Source organism: Nyctibius grandis, chromosome 3 (genome assembly GCF_013368605.1).
Source record: "Nyctibius grandis isolate bNycGra1 chromosome 3, bNycGra1.pri, whole genome shotgun sequence".
NCBI lineage: Eukaryota > Metazoa > Chordata > Aves > Nyctibiiformes > Nyctibiidae > Nyctibius > Nyctibius grandis.
Genome location: NC_090660.1, coordinates 86497673 through 86518675, shown reverse-complemented (window position 1 = coordinate 86518675; position 21003 = coordinate 86497673). Strand labels below are relative to the sequence as shown.

The 21003-nt window shown below is 44.2% G+C and overlaps 1 protein-coding gene across 1 annotated transcript in view; it reads right to left on the bottom strand.

Annotated features, from left to right (window-relative positions):
- Positions 1–1118: 1118 nt before the first annotated feature.
- SNTB1 (syntrophin beta 1) overlaps positions 1119–21003 on the bottom strand; it is a 118602-nt gene continuing 98717 nt past the window's right edge. The window contains exons 4-7 of the mRNA XM_068396174.1: positions 17354–17493; positions 10382–10578; positions 5183–5373; positions 1119–3903 (exon numbers count right to left, since the gene is read on the bottom strand). Of these exons, the coding sequence (XP_068252275.1) occupies positions 3811–3903; positions 5183–5373; positions 10382–10578; positions 17354–17493 (621 nt within the window). The 3' untranslated portion in view covers positions 1119–3810. The remainder of the gene's footprint in view (positions 3904–5182; positions 5374–10381; positions 10579–17353; positions 17494–21003) is intronic.

Here is a 21003-nt window from a genome sequence, read left to right as displayed (position 1 = left end):
GACATTGAGAAGTCTTGCAGATGGAAATCACATCAACTTCTACTTCACATCAGCTGTGCTTCCAAATGCGAAGAGCTGGATGGAGCGTGCTCCCCTGTCCAGTGGGAAGAAGGAATACTCACCTTCCGCAGAAAGAGAAAACACTTGTTTCGTTATTTGGAAAAGACCAATTCTAATGACATTTATGGTAGTGATTTAGCTGGCAGTGCATGAAGAGTTGTGTTCTGATTTATAAAGTACCTTAAGAGAGATGCTAGTTCCACTTAAAGAGCAAAACCCTTAGGAAACACCAGTATGCTTCCCCGCACACAATCAGATTAGCTTTATTTTCTTTTTTTTTTTTTTTAACAAACACCTTATATCACATTTTTCCAGTAACATATATGTTCCAATATGTATCCAAGTCTTTCTAAACGGTGAAGCTGCTATACAGACTTTCTGATCAGACTGTTTAGTATGTTGTGAAAAGAATGAAACTCTAGAATACCCCTTTTTAGGATTTCCATGAGGCTGGTCTGCCATACCTTGGGTCAGACTGAAAGATCAGACTTAAAATCCTACAGTTAGCTTTTCTATTTGGGCCACTAAGTTAAGAATTAAAGTAGAAGGGAAGAAAACCATCTTTTTTTTTCCATAACCGTTTGTAAGAACTAAGCAAGGCACGTGTTGGCCTCACTCCTTGAACACGGAAGCTTGAGCAGAAGTTTCTGTTCTGTTTTTTTATGACTTCTGTAACTGCCCAGTTAAATATAAGCAGCTGAGAAAGCACTGTAACTTCAGCAGGTGAGTCTGAGCGACCTTGCCCACAACATCCCTGTGGCCTTTCAGTACATGCCAGCAGCAAAAAAAATGCTGTGTACTTATGCTTTCAGCACCACTGTCACATGAGCATTGAGATTACTTGAGAGAAAGCACCAATGCACCATTGACAGTACATTAACACTTTTTTTAATTTTGAATTTTTAAGTCATTCTGTCAATATGATGAATAGTTCTCTTAAGTAACTGAATTCTTAACAGAATGACTGAGGTTTAAAATGTATTTTATCCCAGCCCACAACCAAAGGACAGCCTTCCAAACAGCTTGTTTGGGTACAAAGTAAGCTCACCTCACAAAAATCCAATAAATGACTTTATTAAATATATTCTTTTCCTCTAAAATATAAATATTCACTATACTCTTATAAATGTGGAGTAGGTCCATATTTCATTTGTGTATCCCATCCAAATATGAATCAGTCCAAAATCTGAAAATGAAGAAATAGCATCTGTAATTGTCATTATTTTTTCTATAAATATATATAATATGAATTTTCTTTGCAAACTGTTTAGTTATTCGCTTATACTTCATATAGTACTGAGCACCTTAGATTACATACTGTGTCATTTAATTGTTGGTACTAATATAGGAATTTGTAATATTTACAATGCACATACATGTTAAATATAACATTCCAGTGATTTGTGTTAAAGAAATAAGGAAATAATAGTGCAGTATAGTTTACATATGTATTTAACCTACCCCACACTATGCAAGTTTTCACTTTAACCTCTGCAACTTTTATAGGAGCCTGCATCCAGATTTTTCAGTTATACTTTGGAACAGCAATAAAAGTGTCCTGAATCGCTTTTTAGAACCTTTCCCACCACGTTTTACTTGACGATGTGATGTGAGTTCATACTCAAAGACCCAGTCCCCCAGCGTACCGACTGCTCTCAGCTTCTCAGAAGACGTTCTCCTAGAAGCTTCCAAGCCTAAGGAGACCCAAGTAACTGCCCCGGAAAGTTATGTGAACGGCAGTGGTCGCTGCATCAGAAATGTCCGTTTGGAAATTATTGGTAAGTTATGTAACATGTTATCTCCTGCCTTGTGAATTTACACAAGGAATTCAGTTTTAAGTGCAAGTACCGTGACAGTAAAAGCAAAGTTCACAGTTAGGTAAATCCCCTCCCAGGCTTGCTTTTGACTGGTGAGGAGGCTGCTCTTCCAAATGGTGATTTAGCTATTGTCCTTTAACGATCATTTTCAGTCTTTGCAAATTCAGCCCATCACCTTAATTTGTTAATTCATTTCGATGTTTAAGATATCTATGGAAATCACCACAAACTAATTCCTACACTGTGAATAAACAGCACGACTTAACGCTCAAGACTTAGCTTAAAAACAACATGGAACCAAACCGTGTTTTTAATTTTCCTCTTTGCCAGTCAAGTGACATTAAGTTGAAAGTTGTGTGCTTTCTCAAGAATAAAAGAAGTGGTGTAGCATGACAAGCAAACTTCTACTAACTTTGGATTTATGACTTCCTGTACAGTTCCTGTCCTTCAAAGCATGAATTTAGGACAAAACTCTAAAAGCGAACAAAACCCCACCCCTACATGAAGCAGTTCTGTTTACAAAGTAAAAGCAACATAAATGCCATCCCTGTTCTGCTGCTTTCTGTTCCCACCCAACTACATTAAGCCAATTTAGTCGTTCTAGGTGCAAGCTGTGTGTATCATCTCTGACCACGAAGGTCAGCCTTCCTGCCTGCTGCCCAACATAACCATGAACAAGGCCAAAACTCAGTGATTTGAATGTTTTGACTTAGAACAGTAAGCTGTGGTGCAAAACAGGAACTAGTAAATTATGGATACAGAGGTGACCATCTCACGTTTCACCAGCAAGGAATAAACCTGGACTTGCCAAGTCACACTCGTAGGAGCAGTTCCATATTAAGGCTTTTCTGGCAGTGAAGCTCATGTTCCTCCCTGGTGTGTTTCCTCACTGTTGTTGAGCTGCTTGAATAACTAATCTAGAAAACTCTCAAAAAATCAAGTCTTCCTCCTTCCCCATTTTTCTTCTATGAAGATGACATGACTAGCCTCGGCAGAGCTGAGAGGGTGACACAGTAGGAGTAGGAGAGGAAGCTCAGTGTGGCTTTCTGTTGGAAAACTGCCATGGAAACATGCTGGCAGAAGCTTAGGTCATGCTTCAGCATGGGTTCAGGTAACTTTTACCTGAGCTGGGGGTCCCAGGTAGCTGAAACTCATGAAGCCATTCTGGGCAGTCACTATAAAAATACATCCTGTGTGTTCTTTAAGAAAGGATGCTCCTACCTATGCCCCACTGACAGACGGCTCTCAAATACATCACTAGAGCTAGTCTTGGTTTGGGTCCATCGCTAGGAATGTACGCAAGATGTCTTTATCATTTAATTTGAAAGTGCTGCTGGGCAGGGACCCTCCAGCTGTTGACTGACCACAGCTGTATTGCTTTAGAGTATCTGATGCAAAGGTGTGTATTTGCATGCTCTGCTGGGTATTCAAGCAACAGGTTCTGATGGTGCCCCAAAAGAAAAGTCTGCTGTAAGTGGTGCGCAGGTTAGCACAGAAAAAATATTTTACTTTTGGGTGGTGGGACAATCTCATTTGGAGAACTTCTACTCAAACAACCTTGAGCTTGCATCACAACCAACACCCACTCTTGTCTGCTTAGCCCTTTACTTATTCTATATAAACAGGTACATTGAAATAGGCACAATTTATGATTCTGAAACATTTACATGTATGGTACTACACGCTTTTACTGTCTGATATGGGATTTTAAAATCCCATTATTTACAATGAAATCCACTGTTTTCCTTGTCATGCCACCTCCTTAGCTGATGAAAATGAAACCTGGGCCTTGGAAGACTGCAGAAACTACCAAGGCCCAGTACTGAACCCCAAGCTGGTGTGCGCTGCTGGCTGGTATGGGTTGCTGCTGTTGACTGTACTTCAGATTAGCGTGGTCACTCCGTCTTTCTTTGAAGAAACAGATGTACCCCACTTATGCCACCAAGCCAAGCCTTGTAATCTTTGCTGACAGGAAGGAATGAATGATGAACACAATTGGTTTTGGACAAGAATGAAGGTCCAGTTGCTGAAAGTACAGAAAGAAATCAAGATGAGAATGATTAGATTAGATTACAGCTCAAAAAAGCAATCATTTATGGAGTACTTGATTAACTGCTGCCTGGTATTTTCAACAGACTTCTATTAGTAACAACCCCTTATTACAACATATTGTTTTTTCTTTGCATACAGCTGCAAATATTTAGGTTGCTAAAAGTAAGTAATAAGCATCTTGAGAGCAGATGAGATCCTGGTGTCTCTGGGCTTGCATCCACCTGGGTGAGCAGCAAAAAACGGAGTCAGCTGCTGCAAGGAGTTTTCCAAGAGGTTCGACCAGGGATGGTGGTGGGACTGCTGTGACCAATACCCAGTGCATCTTCTTTTGGTCACAGCTGAAGCCAGGATACTGCACCTCCAGCTGATGCTGCACGGTTGCTCCTCTGTTCACACAGCTGGCAGTGAGACTGAACTGAGACTTTTTTCCATAGTCATGGTTCAGATGATCTCACCACGTGCTTGCTAAGCATGCCAGACTGGTCAGTGTGGACAGCAGGCTCAACACTAGGTTCACATCAAAACAAACCCGATTTGCCTTTCTACCAGTCATGGGTCAACTTTATTGAGATCTAGTAACAAATTCCCTTCTGAAAGCCTGACAATAAGCAGTTTGCAGAGTATATGTTATCAAAGGTGATGTGATGAATTAAGCACCCAATGCGCTCAGGAACTGCTGAAAAAATATGGCAGGGAAGACCATGTTTACATGTATAATTTATGGTATCTAAACTGCTTGTAGGAATAAGCACCTTATTTTTAGGCATTGTGACAGCTAACTTAGAGGCCTAAGCAGACAGTTTGCACTACATCTGTAGTCTTCAATTTTTTTTAGCAACTAGATGTTCAGAAGTGTCTAAAACATAGTTTGTTGTTACAACAGATAAAGTCCCTATGTGTGAGCTGGATTTATTAGTAATATCTCATGCTTAAGCTCTTCCACCCGCAATCATTTAAAAAGTGAAATGGGTACATACAAAAATTATAACATCTGGCTGTGTAGAGATACAGTTTGTTCTTAAATGTGAGAAATCTTTCATCCCTCTTTTTGCACAGTTTTACCATTTTTATCTCTCTTTTTAGTTTATCTTGTTCTAAAGCAGATCATCATGCTGAATCAGAAAGCACGGTGTCTAACTACTGGTACTGGAACCTGTACTGGCCAGCTGTTATTAGTGCTTTTCTACCCCCCCTGCCTTAAGGGCCACCAAAGAGATGGTAATGTGCCTCCCTTTGCTAAATGCAGTACTTACAATTTCTCCATCCTTTCCTCCAAAGTCTAAATAAAGCATCCTTATCCCATCATCTGAGGACATTTTCAGTTTTTCGTAGGGATATTGTGCAATTGTCTTAGAGAAGGCACCATCTTGCGGTTCAGTTGTAAGAGAGAATCCGTGCTCGTAATGGATGGTCAAACGACACTCCTGGCTTTTGTATGTGCAAGCTGAAGAAGGAAACAAAATTTAGATTTTAATGCTCTTAAAAGCAATAACTTCCATTTGGCTGCAGATATCTGCATCTCACATTTGATCTCGACAGTATCTTGTGGAAACCAACCTTTCCTAAAACTGGGCTAATCCTGCACTAACTGTAAACCTGCAGGTTTGGAATAACAACAGAAGCTGTTCTGTTGCACAATCATAGAATCATTTTGGTTGGAAAGAACCTTTAAGATCATCAAGTCCAACTGTTAACCTGGCACTGCCAAGTCCACCACTAAACCATGTCCCCAAGCACCACATCTACTCGTCTTTTAAATACCTCCAGGGATGGTGACTCCACCACTTCCCTGCGCAGCCCCTTCCAATGCTTGATAACCCTTTCGGTGAAGAAATTTTTCCTGATATCCAATCTAAACCTCCCCTGGTGCAACTTGAGGCCATTTCCTCTTGTCCTATTGCTTATTACTTGGGAGAAAAGGCGAACACCCGCCTTGCTACAATCTCCTTTCAGGTACCTGTAGAGAGCGACAAGGTCCAAGCAAGGTTTGTTAGTTATCGTGTAAACACACAGACTACAATTGTGCTCGGCTGTAACAAAACTGGTGTCAGTCCCTTCAGTTATTCGCTGTATTCTTCATGTTGCAACGTACATCTACATGCTGACATAAAAAACAATCCACTGAAGTTTTAAGAAGGCTCGGGCTGCCATTTACTCCTTCCAAACCCTGACAAAGTCACTGCTACTCTTCTTCTTACATCTGACATACATAGCCAAAACCAATAAATGCAGCACACAACACACAGAATCACAGAATCACAGAATCACAGAATGTTAGGGATTGGAAGGGACCTCGAAAGATCATCTAGTCCAATCCCCCTGCCGGGGCAGGATTACCTAGACCATATCACACAGGAACGCGTCCAGGCGGGTTTTGAATGTCTCCAGAGAAGGAGACTCCACAACCTCTCTGGGCAGCCTGTTCCAGTGTTCAGTCACCCTCACCGTAAAGAAGTTTTTCCTCAAATTTAAGTGGAACCTCCTGTGCTCCAGCTTGCACCCATTGCCCCTTGTCCTGTCAAGGGATGTCACTGAGAAGAGCCTGGCTCCATCCTCTTGACACTTGCCCTTTCCATATTTATAAACATTAATGAGGTCACCCCTCAGTCTCCTCTTCTCTAAGCTAAAGAGACCCAGCTCCCTCAGCCTCTCCTCATAAGGGAGATGTTCCACTCCCTTAATCATCTTCGTGGCTCTGCGCTGGACTCTCTCTAGCAGTTCCCTGTCCTTCTTGAACTGAGGGGCCCAGAACTGGACACAATACTCCAGATGCGGCCTCACCAGGGCAGAGTAGAGGGGGAGGAGAACCTCTCTCGACCTGCTGACCACACCCCTTCTAATACACCCCAGGATGCCATTGGCCTTCTTGGCCACAAGGGCACACTGCTGGCTCATGGTCATCCTGCTGTCCACTAGGACCCCCAGGTCCCTTTCCCCTACGCTGCTCTCCAACAGCTCTGTCCCCAACTTGTACTGGTACATGGGGTTGTTCTTGCCCAGATGCAGGACTCTACACTTGCCCTTGTTATATTTCATTAAATTTCTCCCCGCCCAACTCTCCAGCCTGTCCAGGTCTCTCTGAATGGCTGAGCAGCCTTCCGGCACATCAGCCACTCTTCCCAGTTTTGTGTCATCAGCGAACTTGCTGACAGTGCACTCTATTCCCTCATCCAAGTCATTAATGAATATATTGAATAGAACTGGTCCCAGTACCGACCCTTGCGGAACTCCGCTAGACACAGACCTCCAACTGGACTCTGTCCCGCTGACCACTACTCTCTGGCTTCTTTCCTTCAGCCAGTTCACAATCCACCTCACTACCCGATCATCCAGACCACACTTCCCCAGTTTAGCTGCGAGGATGCTGTGGGAGACCGTGTCAAACGCTTTACTGAAATCGAGATAGACCACATCCACAGCTTTACCATCATCTATCCACCGGGTAACATCCTCATAAAAGGCTATCAAGTTGGTTGAGCATGACTTCCCCTTGGTGAAGCCATGCTGAGTGCCCCTAATGATCCCCCTATCCTTGATGTGCCTAGAGACAGCACCAAGAACAAGTTGCTCCATCACCTTTCCGGGGATGGAGGTGAGGCTGAGCGGTCTATAGTTACCCGGGTCCTCCTTCCTGCCCTTTTTGAAGACTGGAGTGACATTCGCTTTCCTCCAGTCCTCAGGCACCTCTCCTGTTGCCCACGACTTAGCAAAGATGATGGAGAGTGGCCTAGCAATGACTTCCGCCAGCTCCCTCAGCACCCGCGGGTGCATCCCATCAGGGCCCATGGATTTATGGACGTCCAGGTTGCTTAATTGGTCCCTGACCCAGCCCTCATCAACCAAGACAGATTCCTCCTCTATCCTGACTTCTTCTGGGGCCTCAGGGGTCCGGGGCTCCTCAGGACAGCCTCCAACAGTATAGACAGAGGCAAAGAAGGCATTCAGTAACTCCGCCTTCTTTTTATCCTCTGTCTCCAGGACCCCCACCTCATTCATCAGTGGGCCTACATTGCCTCTAGTGTTGGCTTTACCTGCAATGTATTTGAAGAAGCCCTTTCTGTTGTCCTTGACCTCTCTTGCAAGGTTTAATTCCATGGAGGCCTTAGCTTTCCTAGTTGCCTCCCTACATCCTCTGACAACAGACTTATATTCCTCCCAAGTGGCCAGCCCCTCCTTCCACGATCTGTACACCTTCTTCTTCCACTTGAGTTTGCCCTGCAGTTCCCTGTTCAACCATGCAGGTCTCCTGGTACCCTTCCTTGACTTCCTACCTGTTGGGATGCTCTGATCTTGAGCTCGGAAGAAGCAGTCCTTGAATGCTAACCAACTATCTTGGGCCCCCTTACCTTCTAGTACCCTGTCCCATGGGATTTCCCCTAGCAATTGCTTGAAAAGGCCAAAGTTGGCCCTCCTGAAGTTCAGGGTTGTGATTCTGCTAGCTATTCTGTTCCTGCCACATGAGATCCTGAACTCCACCATCTCATGGTCACTACAACCAAGGCTGCCCTCAACCTTCACCTCTTCAACCAGACCCTCCTTGTTAGTGAGGATCAGATCCAGCAGCGCTCCTCTCCTAGTTGGCTCATCCACCATTTGCATCAGAAAGTTATCATCAATGCACTGGAGGAACCTCCTGGACTGGGGATGGCTGGCTGAGTAGGCCTCCCAGCAAATATCAGGGTAGTTGAAATCCCCCACAACAACCAGGCCCTGTAATTGCGAGACTGCTCTCAGCTGCCTGTAGAAGGCCTCATCACCCTCCTCATCCTGATCCGGTGGCCTGTAATAGACACCCACAACAGTATCACCCCTGCCAGCCTGCCCCTTAATTCGCACCCACAAACTCTCAACTCGCTCCTGATCCGCCTCTGGACAGAACTCAATACATTCTAGCTGCTCACTCACATAAAGAGCAACTCCACCACCTCTCCTTACTGTCCTGTCTTTCCTGAACAGGACATAGCCATCCATGACCACATTCCAGTCATGCGAGGCGTCCCACCAAGTCTCTGTAATTGCCACTAGATCATAGCCCCCCGACCGAACACGGATTTCTAACTCCTCCTGCTTATTCCCCATGCTGCGTGCATTGGTGTACAGGCAACACACGACACAATTAGAAGCTGTAAAGGGTTTCCCTAAAGTATTTTGACAAAGATGATGACACTCCTGAGTCCTCATTAGTGTTGTGGTAATTGGAAATGGGCCCAGATAATTGTATATAATAGCTACTGCAGCAGAAAGTCTGCATCTTCCCCTCAGCGCAGAAACATAGGCCATGATCCAATGAAGAGTTTAGGTGTTCACATCTCAAATTCTCTTTTCCACCATTTTCCTGTGAACGGTTCTGCCAAGAAGGGTTCTTGGCACTGCGATAAAAGCACCGCGATAAAAGAAGGGGCCGATGCCCTCCTGTTTCTGGAAAGAAAGGTGTCCATGTCACTGGGCTGAGGAAATGGACATGCCCTCGAGGTGGTTCCCACTGATCACCCTGGCTGGTTTCTACGTCAGAGGCCCTTGCAAAGCAGCCTGAGCTCCCCACAAGGCATGGGGCCTGGCAGCCCGCAGGCAGGCGTCCCCGTGCTCAGCAGTGCGTGGCTGTACCTGACAGCTTCACGAAATCAGAGCTGCCCTTTGTCTTGGAGTGGATTTGTGCTTTGGCTATTGCTCTCACATTTTTTAGGCAACAAGTGGAGATAGTGTTCTACTTTAACAGCCCTGTTAACTGGAGAGCTAGTGGGTGAAGGACTGTCAGATCCTGGCAGCACTGAAGAGAAAGGTGCAGCCTCAAAGCCGTGGAGCCACTCCAGGCTAGCAGCTACCTGGCTGAACAGGGCATCACTCCAGAGCATCTACAGCTGATTACTTTTATTCCAGACAATTTTGCATGTACAGAAGTGCTGAGAAGTGACACCCTGATGTTGGGGGAGGGAAATGACTAGCCGTGAAAATGTGGCTATTGGACTAGTTTGTATTTTTTTTACTCTTCTCTAGTGTGCAGAGCTGGATGAATAAATGACCAATTCACGCTTGTGAATGTGCCAGTCCTATTCTGCTTCCTCCCTCTGCAGGAGGAACTCCTGCCAGGCTCTCAGGGGTCTCCTGAATCTCAGAAAAATGCTCTTTTCTGTGGGTTTCTGGACAAATCTGTGATGATCACTCCTCCATGACACACAGCCCTACATGGCTGACTACACATTTGTGTCTGAAACAACATGCCAAAAACAAGACCAAAACTCATAACGACAGTGAGTGTGTCCTGGTTTTATGGTACTGACCACAGGCAGCACACCAGCTAGGGCTGGCTGTGAAAGCAAGGGGCAATATGTTCTACACATAGAACCCCAAATATGTACATTTTTGGAAATGAATCACCTCTAGCAGAAGGAGCGTGAACTACCCACGAGCGTTACAATGAGGTGTGGAGACACGGCGCCGCAGGTGTTACTCACATGTGGTGATTTCCGTGATGAGCTCCGCAGAATTGTGGCAGCCCTGCACTATGCTCCTCGTCCACAGTGAGAGGTCTCGGCTAGTCTCTGTCCTGAACAAATGGGTTTCGATCCCTTGCCTCGTACCGGTACGGGTTGCGAAAGACAAATCCACCCCGGACTGTGGTGAGCCTTTTCCTGGGCCAGAATGGACCAACCTGCAGTTGGATTGGAAAACACATCAGTGGATTACAATGCTGACACAGCACACTGTGCCAACAGCCCTACCTGAGCACAGCTCTGCTTTGTACGTTCCTAAACACTCGCGGCTGGGAGCACGAGAACTCACATCTTCTCTGTATTTGAGCCTAAAGTGACTCCTACTGACACTCAGGAGGTCCAAGGCAGTGAGTACAGAAGCAGCCAGTCATGCCAGTGATGATGGGAATGTCCCAAAATTTCCTAATGAATTGTACAAAACACCCCTTTGGATAAGGAACTGAGAGAAATCACCGACTGGTCTGTGATGATGTGGTTTGGTCCACAGATACACGTGCTTGCTCAGACGAGGCAGCTGAATCTGACTTTCACTGTCAGACTGCAGCTGCCATAAAGCTTAAACATCTGCAGACAAACTCAATGATAAATGCTGTCAGATAAAGTAAGAAGTTCTGTAAACTCTGCAGATGCCAAAGTACTGTCTTGTGCATCCTTTTATCACAAGGAACCTGTAAAATGGAAAATGTTGCAGCTACTTCCAATCTGAAATTCTCTTACATTTGCCTGGCATCAACAGCTGATCTCATGTGACCGGGAAAGCTTTGTTCATCTGGGCAAACACTAATCGCAGGGAATATTTTAGAGGGAGAGAATCAACACCTCATATTTAATTCTTCTTTAAGACTGCCCTTTTGGGGTGTTTTTTCCCTGCAGAAGTGTGGACAGTGAATACGGAATTCACTCAGGGACATGACATTGATTCAGCTGAAAAGAATAATCCAGAGGAGCTCATCACTCTTTGAGATCCAGAGACTAACCCTCAGAGGGAGTCACAAAATGAAATTCTTCTGAAAACCTTATTTCTGTCTTGCGTCTCCTGTTTCCCTTTCTATAGGCAAACAATATACTTCACATGAGACTATAAAGTAAGTATGTAGCATGGTAGTAGAACCCTTGTGCTGAAGGATAAAACATTAGATTATACTGATCATCTACTGAATGCTAATTCACCCTCAAATTATTGTTTTGCATCTGGAAGAATAGTTGCCTGTTAGCTGACACTGAAGTATGCCATCAAACAGAGATGTTTTAATAGGAGAAAAAAAACACAGAAAGGAAAGAAAAAGCACACCTTTAGCTTTTCAGTTATTAAAACACTAACCATAGGGCATCCGAACTTTTCCCCAATTCCCTGGCAGTCCATGCTGACATTTGGGACGTGTGTTGTGCCAAACAGACGCACTCCTCTTTCACACCCCGCTAGAAGGTTTGCAAGATCCGCTCATGCTCAGGTTTGTGGTAACTTCCTTTGGATTTTGAGCATCCATCTTGATTTGACGGTCCCAGAGGCAAAAGGCAGCGTATCCCGGGCAGAGCTGCCCTGCCCTGTGTCTGGGCAGGAAAGCCTCTTCCAGAGAGGCACCACCACCCTTCCCAAATGCTTTTTTGCCTCCAGAAGGGCTGCGTTAATGCCCCGCTCAGCTTTGGTACTCGAGGCCTCCTAACTGCACGCACCCCGGGCAGATTTTGCAGTTAGGGAGTCAGCGGCAAACAAACAGCCCAAAAACTTTTATTCACTTTCATTTGGCCTGAGGTGGTGCAAACTGTGAGGGGAAGCTGCAGCTTGATAATTAAGGCAGGAGACCAGGAACTGAAATCTCCGGTGACTTCTGCTGCTGCCTGTCCTCAGCTGGTTGCCCAGCCAGAGGCAGGGCCACCACTCTCATGCTGTCTTCTGCTACCAAGGCGGACTGTGGGAAAGCAGCCTGGAAAAATCACATCAAGTTTGTCATTAAAAATAAAACTATCCTATCTTCTCCTTGGGCCTTCCCTTCTCCTTTATACAGTGCTCATCAGCTGTGCTAAAATTTATTTTCTAATACTTATGATACTGAATATGTGACAGACAGATGGTTTCAATGTTTTATTTCCTTTCAGATCCACCACCCTCTACGTCTTCATGCTTTATCCATAGCACTGGCATTTAAGGTTTTCCAGCACATGGATAGAATGAAGATGTTCTTTACAAATTAAAGTATGTGGACACGTCCAACATGAACATTGTTTCTTGCCTGCCTCCTCATTCACATTATCCTGTCATTATTAAAAATTCAGTCTCACATAGTGACCATGCTTTGGAAAATCATGCAGTTAAACATGAATTAGACAAATATGCAGGGGAACATTTGATAGCTTTTATGTACCAGCTGTCAGCACTGATGTATTTGGGTACAAGTCAAAGGATTCCCAAGCTTTCATAAAGTTGCATTCACACAAGCGATTTTATTTATGTAGAAGATGTTTTATACTAAAGACCACAAAAATACCTTAAAAGGCAAAAGTATAGTCTCAGAAACTTCACAGAGGGCTTCCCCTCGCTTCCGTCTCCCATCGCTCTAACTGCAACGGAGGCTGTGCATGTGGTGCACGCTGCACCCCAGAGCCAAAAAGACACCCCAGGTCCAGCTCTGGTAATATTCACCCACAGTCCCTGAAGGTTACTTGGCTCCATGGAGGTTTCTGAGATGTCTGAGAGAGCACAGGAGCCCAAACAGGCTTCCCCGGAGCAGCCAGAGCCACGAGAGGGCAGGAGAAGATTGGTCACGATCAAGTCCGTTCGCAAAGCGTGTAGATAACAGGCAGTGGCTGTAAAAGCAACTCTTGATATGCTCCAGGGAGCCAGGGAGACACTTCTCATCTTTTCTCATTTTTCCCTTGTCTCTCTATGTTTTGAGGACCTTTTTAGCATTATTCTTTGCAAATTGGTGATAGCAAGAAAGGTACGGTCCAACATGAAGTGCTGGTGCCAGGTGAGATGCACTGGGACCTGCTTCTCATCCTAATGCTACAAAAAGAGTTTCAACCATTTACTGCAACAGCAAATGACGTCTTCAAAAAGGACAGCGAAACCAGCACTGACATGCAAGGCAAGTGTTCAGCTGCTCATTTGAGATTTATCTCAGAAGAGGCTGTGATACAAGTACATCAACAGTCATCCAGCTCTGCCCAGTAGAAAGCCACTATCATCTGACCTTTCTTACGTTGAAACCACTCCTTACCCTGACTTAGCACTTGAAACCTGCTCTGAAGCAGACATACTCTTTGGAAACCTATGCATGGGCCCTCATTCATCCAAGCTTTGCCCTGAAGGGAGTGACAACCACCCTTGTCTTGCCCCGGGAAGACAAGCAGAGAACTTGCATAGCTTGCACAGCACCTCATGCACCTTCCCTGGGGTGCTTGGGGACCCCAGCACTCCCTGCCTGCCCCTCTCTCTGCTTGCACAGACAACTAATCGGTGTCCAAACTCCTTTCTCAAATTTCCATGGCATTAACTATCAAACTGCTTTAATATTTTCTGGTTACAGACCTCAGCTTTACACAGAAGGTACTTACCTGATCTTTAATCAAAGTCCAACATGGGCTGCTTTATTACTTTTTTCATTTCATATCTGGCTACGATAGATAATGCAATTTGATTGCAAACATTTAAGATGTAATTACTTAAGCCCCATTCCCATGCCAGAGGGAGGCACTGTTATTCAGGCATAAGGAAACACTGAAACAGAGATTATGACAAAAAGGTCCTTGGAGTCAGGGCTACGAGCCAGCTGCTGTGCCTCCCAGTGCAGAGACTTAAAGGAGTAACTTAAATCTCCTGATCTCAGTTTTATTTGAGCTATTACTTATATTCCACACAAAGCTCGGAAAGACTGACTGGAAAATCTTTTTAGGTCTTTAATAGCATCCATAGGTTGAAGGCAAACTTATCAAGAAACAGAAAGGGCATGCTGAAATACTGTAAGAAGATTGTAATCCTTCTACCACGTTCCAATTTTCTCTGCTCATTATGTCTTGGGTAGATTAAGCATGACTCTGTACAGTACCTGGCACTGAAGTTTTCCAGTTTCAGCAGCTTTTCAAATATGCATTAGCTAAGCAAAAATGGTTTCCCAAGGACTCATAAAAATCTGAAAGACGGGAGCAGCCAAGATTACCACACGTGGCCCGCAAACTTTCCAGGTGAAAATTTCTAAATTGCACTGATCAATGCACAGAGGGGATTAAAAAACCCGTCACGAGGCGGGTAATCACCGACCGAGCATGAACACAGCAGTCAATACCAGCAGCAAATCCTGTGTACTTTTTGGTATAACTGTACTCAGTGTGACAGATCATAAAAGCAGAATCCTTCAGGGTTTTAATCAAAATAATCCAAAACAGTAGGTGTAATGATTTAGGAAATCTGTCGATTTATGTAATCTGCTCACCTTGGGGATTCAGGTATTTATATGTATTTATCAGATTGCGACTCCATTCTGAATGTCAAGTTGAGTATATCTGCTGTCTTTTTACCTGAGTGTTAAATTCACAGCGATACTAGTAAGAAATCACAGAGATGGGGCTGGAATGGTTCTCAGGAGGTCACCCAGTGCATCTCCCTTCCCAGAGCAGGGCTAACTGTGCTGACACACTCCTGAGGGCTACAGTGTCACCCATCCTTCAAAGTCCCCCGTGATGAGGATCGTACACCTTTCCTAGAGAATCTAATCCAGTATCTCGCCCACACACCAAGTTTTCCCCAGGACCTACACAGAACCTCCCCTGCCACAAATGCAGCCAACTATGTCCTGTTGTATCCGGCAGGGACCTGAAGAACATGGTCTCTGTCCTCCTTGTGTCTCATCTTCACACTTGAAAACTATTAACGTCTTTCATGGACTTCTCTAGATTAAACAACTAAGGTTTCTGGAGTATTCCCCTACTGATAAGTGTTTTCTAGGTCTTACATTTGCATTGCCTTCTTTTAGACCTTCCACAGTTAACTGGCATCTTTTTGGAAGTGCAATGCCTCACATGAAGGTGTAGTATCACCTGAGGCTTTACTAATGCTCTGTAATTAGGTATGATTACTACATCTGCCCAACACACACCGCTTGGCTACAACCCAAGATGATTGTCTTTATTTTCCCCTCTCAAAAACGTAACACCACAGATTTAACCAATTTTACCACGCTGCCCAGATGTCCTGGCAGAGTATACCGTGTCGCTCATTTTCCACCCCAAACCAGTGCAACTCATTATTCCCCAGCACTGAACTTTGCACTTGTCCTTTCTGAACTGCACCCTGTCTTTCTTACAGGCCATTTTCCCAGTCCATAAAGACCCTTCAGCAGCCTGACACCTGTGTCAAGAAACTTCTCATTCCCTCCAGCCTGAAGACCAATGATCCTCCACTGACACGGGAATCCCATCAGACAGGGAGATGACTGTCACCCCAAGGCAAGCCAGCCTGCTATAAAATCTGAACTCCTGAGAAAAAGTAATTAAGTAACAGGCCCTCCAAGATGAGGACTTACATTGTTTGATCTGGTAAATCAGTGGTCACTGATGATGGGGGCTGGTGATGCCCACCAAAGGGCTGTTTTGACACATGACAACGTGTGGGCAGGAAGGGGCAGGTTGTGCTGCAGGATCTCTGGTCACTGTAAGGAGGAGGACTTGGGTCCATGCACAAATGACACCCCAAAGCAGTGGGGAGGAGATGCATCACCTTCTGCTGGGGACCTCTCTATCCACAAACTCTAAGGCTTAGTGACACACCTGGACACAGCCTCCGGCTCCAACACCTTACCCAGTTTTCATCGGGAATTGTCACCTGGAATTGTCAACCTTCACCGCCACGACATGCGGCAGGCTGCAAGCTGCAAAGCTTGGCAAGGCTCTTGCCTCACGTTAATGGTGACACAGGGGGAGTCAGAAGCCAGCTTCCCAAGAAGTCTGAAAGCTCCATCACGGGTAGGTAGACTGGGACAAAACAATCATTAGTATAATTCAAGAAGTTCAATTTTTTTTTTAATATATAATGATTTAGTAGCAAAGCCTCAGTTCATTTGAGGAGAGAACTAAGAGACCAAGAACAAAAACTAACTAATGAGAGTGCAGTAAGAGACCCACTGCTTTTGGCCACGTGCTACCAGCCCTTCTGAATGAGAACTCATTGAAAATGGTATAATAGAGGCCTGTAGCAAGGCCAAAACAATGGAACAGCAGCTCTTTCTCAAGCCCTTTGACCATACTGTCAGAGAAATGTGATTAAGATTCACATCAAGAAGCACAGACAGTTTCCACTGCATAAAGACAACCATGGGAAAGCTCTCTCTGAATTAGTGTTGATGGATTCCTTTGAAATAATACAGATGGTTATTTCCAACCTAGATTCAAGAATGTGTCTTCCAAGCTCACTATTTTAAGCTAAAAAAGCCAAGAATTCATTTCCTGGAGCAGCAACACAAGCTGTGCTGAAATTAAGTGTCTCCATCACATGCGCGAGCCCCCAAAAGCCCCAAACCGGTGGTGCAGAACTGCCACACCAGCACGTGCAACTCAGAGCAACAACTGCACGTTTTTCAGCTTGGAGGAGCGGCTAGAAATCTGAGTGCTTCTGCCAAGCCCTCAGGTCTGCAGACTGAGATAGAAATCTCAGGAGATTGAGCTCTCGGCTTTTTCAGCACTCCTGCCTCTGGATCTGGGCCAAATGGCCGTGTCCGTAATCCTCCTGGTGTGCTTCTGGCCATCAGCCTCAGCCAGAACTTTAAACAGAGGAGAAGTGAGGAGTAAAGCTGAGCATATCGGCCCATTGAAGAAGAATCTGCTCCTTGAACCACAATATTTTAAGCGTGATATATAGCTGTGCACCAGCTATACCTGTTTCTGGCTGATTCAGCTGTTCCCACCGCTCTTGAAGAGGTCGTAATAAAAAAGCACAGGTACCTGGTGGCTAGCAGGGGGTAGGTATGCAGAGGGCTGAACCAAGCTTCCTTCATCCGCGGCATGCTCTCATATATTAACAGGTCTTTCTCCGTCAAGACCACTAACACTGGCTTCCAGTGCTTCTCATTGTCTCCTGGCACCTGAAAAAAAGCAAAGTCTCAGTGAAACAACAAGAGACAAAGATACCATCATGCAAAACCTGACAATATGAACTTGTCGAGTCCTGGGTGAGATAATGAACAAAATGGAGTTTTACTTCTTTGGTTTTTGATGTCTTCCACCTGAATTTATAACCAGCTGCAGCAGAAATGGAGTAAAGTGAAATGACATCTGCTGCTCTCATTAGCACTGCCACTTCCAGCCCTCCTTACAGCCTTCCCTTACTACAGGCTACTCCATAAATGCAGTAATGGAAGAACACTGAGACAGAGCTGGCTGTTATTTATCTGTGGTGTGCATGAAAGGACCTTAAATGTAGATTTATAATGTGCACCATTCATCTGTAGCTGGCACATTGACCTGAGTGCTGGACACTGCTGCTGCTGTTTCTATTTTCATGAGCGAAAAAAGCTGCAGCATCTTCACTGTTAAAGAAGAGTGTCAGGTAGTAAAAAATAGTGGTTTGGGAGCAGATGCTTTTTTCCTCAGCAGTTCATGTTTTCATTGCTTCTCCTTCCTTTACACCATTCTTCCAGTTTTACAAGTGCCAATTTATAAAGAGATCCAATCTAAACATGAGGTTGATCTGAAGCATTGGCTCAGTGATGGATCTGCATCCACATTTCAAACCCATCTGTTGAAGATGTCTAAAGACTGAGGCATCAGTGCCAGATGTGGAATCATATTTTGCAGGTTAGACATGTGGTAGTCCACATGGCTACACAATTACTGTTATGGGGACCAAGTATGGATCCTGGTTTTGACTTATTCTACTCTGGCAGCATAGAAGTGTCTTAAAATAGATGGGAATATGAACAGGTCTTAGTTTCAAGTAAGAATGAAGCTCTTGTCTTTCACAGACAACTTCATCATTTTCCTTTTGGTGCACATAAAGAAAAAGAAATGCCGTTTCACAGTAATACTCACAGCCATGCTTTCAAACCCAAACATCTCATCTGGGTACTAAAGGGAATGAAACAAATTCTGAGATTCACCAGAGAATCTGGTTGTCTATATGACTCCATCATTAAATCCTTCTCCAGGAAAGAGAAGCAGTTGTCTATGCTGTTTTATGGTTGATACCAGCCTACTTGCCATGGTGTGTGACACTGGGCACATCACTGGGTGGAGAAACATATAAAAGGGATCAATCAAAGGCTGGCCAGGCTGGGAGTGGCACAGCCAGGAATGGCGATTCAGATCCTTAAGTACAATGTGCCTTAAGTGATGGATTCAGATTGAGAACCACATTTGAAACACTTGTATTTTATATGAAGACAGAGTCCCACAAATTTCTAAACTTTTAAGGACTTTCAAGACAGTTGTAAGATAGCTTCGCACCAGAACATCAATGCCCAAAGCAGATCTTAAACTAAGATTTTTGGTTTGCATAATTTTTAAGAGGTATTTTTCCTTCTGAATTAAGCTTTTCCAATAATCGTATTCCTGTTTACAGCATTACATGCTCATTGGTTGCTCATATCTGTGTGGTAATCAACCTAAAGTCATAAACGGCTCACCCTTTTAATTTCTTCAGAAGCGTCAATACTTATTTACAATTTTCTTGTGGTGACAGTTTCTTGAAATGCAACCTTTCATTTTCACATAGGGCTGAACAGAGAAGCTGCATAATTAACACATGTATTAATATACTCCAGAAAGAATGCAAAATCCAGAGTTTTTGCAGCCCATGGACCATGGAAATATTCACATGAGCAAAAAGCATCCTCAGCTTCTTAATACCACAGTTATTATCTACAGTTAACACCCCAGTTCCTAGCATGAGAATACAGAAATAAAAGTTACAGTTAATGTTAACATTTAATAAACACTATGGTTAATGTTAACATTTAATTTTTGAGCACCTGCCTGTGTTCTTTACCTAGAAAGATTTTAGTACATACTTTTGAAGATTTCCAGAAAAGAAAAAGGAAGATAAATATGAAATCTATCATAGGATGAAAAAGAAGGATGTTCAGATCCATAACCTGGAGGAGTAAGCAGGCAGCGTACTGGCCTGTTACTTCTTACTTTTCTATTCTGTGGCCACAGGCAATCCAAAGACTATGCAAAGCTGCTCACAGCTCTTCTAGAGAACCACCCTGCCCATGTAGCATTTTCAGTCACAAGCTTTGTTATTAGGTGGCTGGTCAGTCAACTGTGACTCCAGAAACTTTGGGAAACACTTGTTCCCTGTAAAGCAACCACAAGAAAGGGAATAAAATTCATTTTGCCAGCTGGTCCCACAACTATTTGCTGGATAGCTGTAAACATCAGGAGCCAGAATTTCCAGCACGGATCCTGCGGTTACCACCTGCACAGCAAATCCCACAGCTTTGCCCCAGTCCTTCTCAATAGCAGGGTGACTACAGAGCAGATGTGGCTCGGTCACAAGGTACCAAAGACTTCTTCTCAAGTATAAGTGACCTTATACTACCTCTCCTTGTAGGATGCGTCCCCAGTTTGTAGGGTGTGTACTGGAAAGGGGAGAGAGGAGAATGATGCTTGCCTGTGTCCTGCTAGGAAGCCCTCCCCAGCTAAGAAGGGCCATGCAATACACACACTTTTAAACACATTTTTTATACCTTGCTGGGACCATAGCTGTCTCACTGCTGAGGAATGCTGGTGTAAGCAATACTGCTGCTATTTCAGACCTGAAGGAAGGATTTGTGTGCCTGAAAGTGTTCTGTTTTCTTCCAGCTGATCTAATAAAAGATACTGCCTTTCCTTAAAAACCTTGAATTGCATTACTGTTCCCTGATTGAGTTGGGGTTTGGATCAGGCTTGAACAGCTGATGCTGTGCTGTTCAACAGGCAGTTGGTACTTCTGGAAGGTGTCAAAGAGAACACGCTGTCCCCTAAATGGTACTAGCAAATTTTACAAAGGAAGAAGAGAGGCTGCAAATATACCATTAGCCTACAGGGCACATTCAGAACAAATCAGCATGGGAAATTAATCCAGATCAAGCAAGTATCATACCAAGCACTAGTATAATAGCAAATTACAAAACAAAAGCAAAAAACATGCTGCTTAGGGGCAGCTAAGTGAGGGATTTGTTCAAGTCTTAAAGGTTTTAAAATCTGACGCATCATAAAGATAACATGAAATACTTCTGTAAAAGTAAATTTAAGTATCATTTGAGACACATTTTAGAGGCATCATTTCAGACGATGGTCAGGTCCAGCTTCTTAGCTAGAATTCTGCAGAATTCTGGCACTTGCACTAGTTTCTTTGCTCCAGTTCCCACTTGCACACGTACAATTCAAAGTGCATTGATCTGTCTTGCAGACAAATAAAATCATCATCCACTCTAAAAAACTTTTCAAACTCAACTGTTTTTCAGAGTCAAAAAATGTTAGATCAAATCTAGATGAACTAGAGAAAAGAAAAATCAGTACTCCTCAAAGCTCCCAACACAATAAAAAGAATCAGCAAACATTTTGCTGCTCTTCTGGGCACTGTTCAGGTAACTCTAAGCACCAGGTACCAG